The sequence below is a fragment of the Myripristis murdjan genome, chromosome 24 (assembly GCF_902150065.1).
Source record: "Myripristis murdjan chromosome 24, fMyrMur1.1, whole genome shotgun sequence".
Taxonomy (NCBI): Eukaryota; Metazoa; Chordata; class Actinopteri; order Holocentriformes; family Holocentridae; genus Myripristis; species Myripristis murdjan.
In genome coordinates this window covers 32,138,156-32,146,209 of record NC_044003.1, presented here as the reverse complement: position 1 = coordinate 32,146,209, position 8,054 = coordinate 32,138,156, and the positions used below count along the sequence as shown (strand labels likewise).

Here is an 8,054-nt window from a genome sequence, read left to right as displayed (position 1 = left end):
AAAGGAACAAACGCAGTCCATAACAAACATAAGGGCAAAGCCCCCCCCTAAAAAACATTGTTAACACTAATAAATAATTTTCAATAATATAGTAATATTCAATGAAAGTACAATGCAAGCGGTGCTAATTATAAATGTAAAACAGTGTGTTTTTTAGTGTTTAAAAGTTATAACCCCCCCATGCCTCACAGTGGTTTGGTCCGCATCCTGCTCCCGGCAGAGCGGCAGCTCGGTAACTTTCAGTCAGTCCGTCAGCCTGAGAGACAGCAGCCTGATGAGAACTAGCAAGAAAACCTCCTCAAGTGAAAGCCAGTGAGTCATTTATCACACCATTTGTTCACCAAGCACAAGGCTGGAATATGAAAAGCGACATTTTCCCTGCTTGGTCCAAAACCTGCCTCTTTCAGCTCCCTGTTTAAGCTAACAGCTAACGACTGTTTACAAGCTGAAGCGAGTGAGAGAGAGGACAGACCACAGGAGGAGCACATACTGAGCTTTTTATTCTTTCAAAAAGTCTGTCAGGATATTAATGTCAGAAATAGTTCATATTTTACTGATATTTTGAATTTGTCTCTAGATAGATATCTATTTTTTGTATTTTAAGCTGCATTATTATGTGGCATAGTTTCATTTCATTTTCTTATTTAATCTAAAAGGGACGGTGTACAGCTCAAACATATACTGTATGTCACTATTTGATGCCATATCTTGCTTTGTTTTTTGTTGACACTACAGTAAATATGTTTTTTGAAGAATAGTTTGATGTAGTTGGATTATTCAAGGTATTGCTGCTAGTTTTAGAGCTTATTTTGAGTTTTTAGCTCTTGTAAAGCTACTTTGACGGACTGTAGTGGAAATAGAACAGTGAGCAAAGAAAGATTATTGCTTTTCATTGCTTTTAATTGCATTATTTAAAACATATGAACATGCTGAGCGCTCAACTCTGTAAGGCAAGTTTCAAACGAGCGTAACAGAAAGAGGTACAGTTGTGTCAGACAGCAATTTTTTCATGTCCCCCCCAACAATTACTCTCTGAAATTTTGCTGTTTATTGCACACAACGCAAGCTGAGCACTAGGCCCCAGAGTGCTTGTGGCTAACCACTAGGGCCCCCCAGATTCCTTGGTGATTCCTTGGTGCTTTCATAGTCAGGCACCATGTCATCTTAATGAGCTCATAGTGCCTTACCACCCCACTAGAGCACTGTGCTCCCAAAATGCAGCCTTACTTGTGGTTCCTAGAGTCTCCAAAAATACAATTGGAGGAAGAGCCTTCAGCTATCAGGCTCCTCTCCTGAGGAACCATCTTCCAACTTGGGTTCGAGAAGCAGACACCATCTCCTTGTTTAAGAGTACATTTAAAACCTTCCTTTCTGATAAAGCTTTTAACCAGGACTGTCGCATAGTTATGCTGCTATAGGGTTAGACTGCTGGGGGCCCTCCCATGATGCACTGGGCTCTCTCTCTTCTCTCTTTCCCGTCTCCTTCCTCACATATCCATATTCCATTATTGCATGTTTCTAACTGGCCAACTTCTCTCTCCAGTAGTTTTGTGCTCTCTCCTCTTCCTTCTCTCTTCCTTCTCTCTTCCTCTGTCACTTTCAACAGGTATTGAAAGCGACAGCGGCCATCTGCCTCAACCCTTCCAGTTGAGGCAGATGGCCGCCCACCCAGAGCCGGGTTCTGCTCGAGGTTTTTGACCGTTAAAAAGGTTTTTTCCTCACCACTGTTGCCCTGTGCTGCTCTTGGGGGAGATTTTGGTCCATGAATTTGGCCAGTATCTGTTGGGTTTCTGTAAAGTGCCTTGAGATAACTTTTGTTATGATTTGACGCTATACAAATAAAATTGAATTGAATTGAATTGAATTGAAACTGACCACTAAGGCCCCTGAATCCCTCAGCACTGGGAGTTTGAGGGCCCCTTGGCCCTCATGTGCTCAGTAGCCTCACATAACCATGATCCAGCCCTGGGCAAGCATCCTAAAAAAGGAAGGAGGCTATTTGAATCAAAAGTAGAGTGAACATGGGCAATGCCTTTCAAAGATGAAAACCACTGCAAGATAAGCAGTGACTGAGGAGTTATGCAGATGTGACTTGTTTACTGTATGTTATTTTAACTACAAATCTATATAGAGTAACTAAGTTGGCCCAGTGTATAAACTGACATATAGCCTATTAGATTTATTGCTAAGTACTGTTGTAAAGACGGTGTACAAACTGATGTATAGCTTATAAGATCTATTGCTAAGTACTGTTGTAGGTCAAGTGCTAACATTACTGTAAGCAGTCAGTATTTTTGGTCTGTAAAACATTATTTGTTTAGTATTTGGTTATGGCTACTAGTAATGAACATGTTATAATAATTTAACATAAAAACATTTTGTGATCTATTATGTTGTTTGCTGTTATGCTCACATGATCGCTGTTAAGCACTAACTTAATTTCTGTTTGTTTTTGTTGTTTTTTTTAATTAATTGCTTTGCTGGTCTCATTTGAACAGTCCCTGCTTCTTTATTTCAGTGTGTTGGTGCTGGAGTTGGAGTGAGGAAATCACTGCGAAATGCCAGCTGGGGTAAGTAGGATCAGTCTGGAACCAGCAGACATCTGGAAAGGGGGCGTGAGGGAGAGAGATCCTGGGTAGATGGCAGAGGTGTCTATGTTGAGTCACTGGAGAGTCAGATCACCCTCTGAGGACTGAATCCTGTGAAAATGTGCTTGAACATTCAGTACATGTATGATGTCATATGTGTGTATCACGTGCCTATATGTCTATATGTGTCTATCTGGGTGTGAGGACACAGACAGCTAAAGGACACAGAACATCTCTAGTGATACAGTGCATGCAGAGAGTATTCAGACCCCCTTCACTTTTACACTTTTGTTATGTTGCAGCCTTATGGTAAAATTGTTTAAATTCATTTTTTCTCTCATTAATCTACACTCAGTACCCCATAATGACAAAGTGAAAACAGAATTGTAGAATTTTTTGTAAATTTATTAAAAAGGAAAAACTGAAATATCACATTGACATAAGTATTCAGATCCTTTATTCAGTACTTAGTTGAAGCACCTTTGGCAGCCATTACAGCCTCCAGTCTTTTTGGGTATGACGCAACAAGCTTTGCACACCTGGATTGGGGGATTTTCTGCCATTCTTCTTTGCAAATCCTCTCAAGCTCGGTCAAGTTGGATGGACAGCCATTTTCAGGTCTCTCCAGAGATGTTGGATAGGATTCAAGTCAGGGCAGCAGGAGAGTCATACACACCAAAGCTTGGAAGTACAGAAAGTTCACATCAAGTCTGCATAGCTTATCTGAGTCATCGGTAAAATTAATGGATGATCATTTCATGATCAATTATCAGCACCCAGAAATACTGGTTGACTTGCTGGAATCAATTTTAAATGAAGATTTGGCTACTGCTGGTGCATACATATGAGCACACCTCATGCTTTTAACTGGAGAGTTTCAGCAAACAGATAAACATGTTTAGTACAGGCCATGACACAAGTCAGAGATCACAAACAAGGGTGTGTGTGTGTGTGTGTGTGTGTGTGTGTGTGTGTGTGTGTGTGTGTGTGTGTGTGTGCACGCACGCATGCTTGTACATGTGTTTCTGCAAGACTGCACTCAATGTTCATGCTCAGCAGATATAGTACATACTTGACGTTCCTAAGAACAATGAGGCGTACACATCACATGGCTTTGGTCACAGGGTGTTCAAGGTGGTGAAGATATGGAATGTGAAACATTCATTTCTGATTTTCAGCAAGTCAGCCTGTCACCTTAAGATATCAGCAACTTTCAGCCAATCATGTCCAAGATGAGGAAGCATCTATCTTCCCTTGGACTGCAGATGGAAATGAAAATTATTAAATCAACATTAAAAAAATAGAGCAGGAACTAGAAATTAGCACCAAAATACATCACTAATAAAATAATTAAGTGCATTTTTACACTTTTACAATTTACACAATTTGAAATGTGTGGTAAATATCTCTAAAAATTATTGCCTGGGGAATTCAATCAATTTCTACTGATTCTGGTTATATGCAGTACAAAACACTTCAAATCTGACATTTATTGGGGCTATGTTCATGTTTTGAATATTATAGTGTTCCATAATCTGAATGCATGCAGTGCTCACCAGTGATGCCCCCTGTTTCCCTGTCTTAGACGAAAAATAGATTTAATTATGAGAATACAAACTTATCTAAGATGAGCTGCACGATGTGAGAGACAATGTGAGGTTTTTATGTTACAGAGAGTTTTCACAACACATACACTGTGTATGCTGCATGCCTGGCTGTGTAATATTATATAGCATACAGCATGGCTTCTCATTAGGAATGCAGAACAGATCCTTTCCAACTGTGGACACACACTGATTGTATAATAAAGCTAGTGGCATTCAAACTGATAGCCAGCATGAAAACTGGACAAACTGCGAATCATTTATATTCAACGGATAACATCCCAAAGCAAAAAAAAAAAAAGAAAACCTCCAGTGATTGCCACAAATTAATAGGAACTGACAAGCTCATGTCTATATTTTAATACAGTGCAGCTTACTTCAGGGCTGCTATATGCCACTGTATTTGACCCTGTGTCATCTAGCTCTGCCTCATGATTTGTTTATCTCATCCTCTGTGACTGACAGATGAAACATATGACTAAATATTTTAGAAACAGGAAGGATTGAAAGATGGTTTCTGCCATGCACCTCTGGCTGTGCTTGCCTGGTGACACATACCTGAGCAGGTGTTTCCTCAGGCCTGAGATCTGAGCGGGGCAGGTTAGGCAAGAATGAAGAATAGACATTCTGTTCTTGCAAGACTTAATGCTAAACACACCTGTGATCGATACTTAAACAAAGCCTTCCCACTGGACTGCTGATCTTATAGGTCATGTAGCCATGCAAAATCCACTGGAAGGGAAGAGTTTAGTGGAAAAACCTCTTTTACTAAGTGAATGCTTGAAATTTTTTGAGATCTTTTCTTTTGCTTTTTATAAGCAGCCTTTGTGTGAACCTCTCTTTCCCTTTCTTGTTTTTCTATTGTGATAATGTGGTCCTGGTAATTGTTGGATCCTTTTAAAAAATATTCAACAGATGCACCCCCCCTCCTCCTCCAAATCTCTTTCTGTTTCTCTTTCTCACCCTGTCTGGCTGTCTGTTGAGCAGACGCCTCCTGACCTTTTCACTAATACAGTGTTTGAGCATGTGATTGACAGGAATAGGCCAGGGAATTCTTATACAGCGTTTTACTGGTTCAAATGCATACGCATACGCACACACACGCACGCGCACACTCCTGAACAGGCTTGTGTCTTAGAAGACACAGAGCAGCTGGTGTTATAATACATCTTCTCATCTTTGACTTGGTACTGATAATCTTACTCTGCCCTGGAATTACAAAGGCACAGGAATAAAGAATCACACAAATATGCACATACACACACTCATTATTTATTGTTGATGCTGGGCAGGTTGCGATTATCCAGGGAATATTCAGCTGAACAGAAACCCTCTTTTGATTTCTCAGATGTGATGGAGTAGATGGCTATTTACTGTCATCTTGCTGTCAGACTGGTAGAATGTTTGAATGTCCTTCGCCTGTCCAAGTAACCCTCACTGGCTTCACTAGTGTACACCCAGACCCACTGATCTGACTTAGTCGCTATGGACTGAAATATAAATTTAACATTTTACACAGCAATCTCTCGATTGGGTAGTCCGGTTAAAGGACTACACCAGTGATTCTAAATGTGTAGTGTATTTACAAAATGTACATACATCACATTTCTGCTAATCTTTTTGAATCAAACAGTCATATTTTAGATTTATTTGATATTCATATTTGAAAAACAGGGATCTTGATTATATGTTGTAAAATCTTTAGTACCCTGGCATTATTTGCAAAATGGTTGGTGGCAATGTACATTTCACATTGCAGCAAACCATTTTGCAAATCATAGGTCAATTGCATTACATGGTTCAAACATTGAAAATATCTAGTATGATGCTTTAAAACCAGACTTGAGAGGTCTTTTGATCTTATGGGAAGGTTCTTTTGATCTTATGGGAAGGTTCTTTTGATCTTATGCGCTTATTATGCTAAAGTGACCAGATTTTTGGGAGCAAATCTGGGGACATTTGTGGTTTACTGACAAATACTTTACATAGTAGACATTTTCCAGATTCTGACAGATGATACACATTCCCTAAATCATTTATGGGAGATTTCGGGAGTGGCTGTATTCTGTCCAGGTTGATGTGCAATGTACGAGAATGCCAACATTGTCCTGTTAACCCTGTTCAGAGAAGCCGAGATGTCCACCTTTTCCAGTCAGTCTAAACCGGTGTTATCACGTGATCCTAGCTGTCATGCCAAGGTTAATGCACACATGTGTAAGTCACAATTACAGCTGGCTTTAAGCCAATGCTGCCAGTATAAACTGTAGGAAGTATGATGTTGAAATCCTAAATTGCCTCATCAGATTTTACTGCCAATAGAAAAATAGAGCTAGCATAATTTTATAGTCAAACTTACATTTCAGAATTTGCTGCAGTACTTTCTCCAAAATCAGTAGATATGACCAGAAATATGCAACATCATCGGTGCTCCAGGGCTAAAGATGCTAATGCAGCTATTTTAAAACAAACTTATGAATAACCTTTTTGACTTGTTTGAAGGCTTCAAATTGAGGATATCTCTTCTACAGAGCCAAGAGGCACAATGAAAAGAAACTTTTTTTTTTTTCAAAGCCATGATGTACTAATATGTGGCCACAAATTATAATGCATTCCCTCAATTTAATTAACTTGTTCCCACAATTTTGTCAGTTTGTGGCCATGAGATAAGCATGCAGTTCTCTTCTTTTCTCCTGGGAGTAGATTGTGACTGCAACCGAATGTTTGCTGGGGACAAACATAATATGGTCCATGCCTGGACTTATTTTTTGGTCCTTACGCTGTTCACAGTCTCTACAGTCTTTCCCTAATGTTAGCCATAACCAGCCTAGCCCTAACCATAACCATTTACCTAACCAATAAGCCAAAATGACCACCAAAATGTTGAAAAATATTACGTCGCTATCCTTGGAAAGGCAAATAAGCCCTTTAGACTCTGCAATCTTCTACTTTTGAAACACTTTAAATTTATTTAGAAGAAGCGTTGGGCATCTTGGCAGCATTCCATCTGTTGCACAAACAGGAAAACTTTAAACTTCCCATAAGACAAGCTCTTAAAGCAGTATACCTTCACTTTCAAGCAATATCTAATTCTTGTGGTTCTAGGAAAACAAATATATTAATCACAAGCTCTCCCCTGGTAATAGTAGTGCTGTCTGAATAGAGGTGAATCTAGGGGCATTTCTGGGGCCAGCTCAAGCCAGGGATAAAGCATCAAATCAGGGGATCGTTTCCTCAAATGGGGACACCTGATAACCCTATATTATGCAGAAAATGAGGGGAATGTGCTGGTTGGATACCACCAATTTGAAAGTAAAGACTCCTGATAACAATAGCAGGTGATGAAAGGCTGAGGCAGGGACTGTGGAGAAGCGAGACGCCTCAACTTTGAGTCATTTCCTGTATTTGTTATTGGTTCAACACTGGTCAGCATTGGTTCTTCCTTACCATTGGCACCAACGGGCATGAATCATCTTCCTTTAGCTATCCAGTATCTTTGCTTGAGAGACAATGCGCATTCATGTGATTGGCAGGCAAGTGAAGTTCAAACATGTGGACCAATGAGAGCAAACTCTGAAATAATATCAAAGGAATACAGGCTGTCTGGACTAAGAAGAGGAAGTAGCTATTGACTGAATATTTATCTTGTGTACAGTTAAGCAGGTCAGGGTTGGAGTGCCATGTTTAGTATGTAATGCTAACAGTTATTACATTGATGGAGGAATGGCAAGTGACTATAACTATACAGAGTGCACTCTCACAATGATATATCCAAGCTGTTTGGTGAAATGGGCATGATGTCTTCAAATGCAAATATGTGCACAAAACATAAGAGAAATATATTTTCCCATGACTTGAAACAAGA

At 39.7% G+C, this 8,054-nt stretch overlaps 1 protein-coding gene across 1 annotated transcript in view; it reads left to right on the top strand.

The window, feature by feature from the left end:
• Window positions 1–257: 257 nt before the first annotated feature.
• The window catches only part of LOC115355908 (uncharacterized), a 52,640-nt gene continuing 44,843 nt past the window's right edge, over window positions 258–8,054 (top strand). Inside the window, exons 1-2 of the mRNA XM_030046829.1 lie at window positions 258–312; window positions 2,519–2,570. Of these exons, the coding sequence (XP_029902689.1) occupies window positions 2,559–2,570 (12 nt within the window). The 5' untranslated portion in view covers window positions 258–312; window positions 2,519–2,558. The remainder of the gene's footprint in view (window positions 313–2,518; window positions 2,571–8,054) is intronic.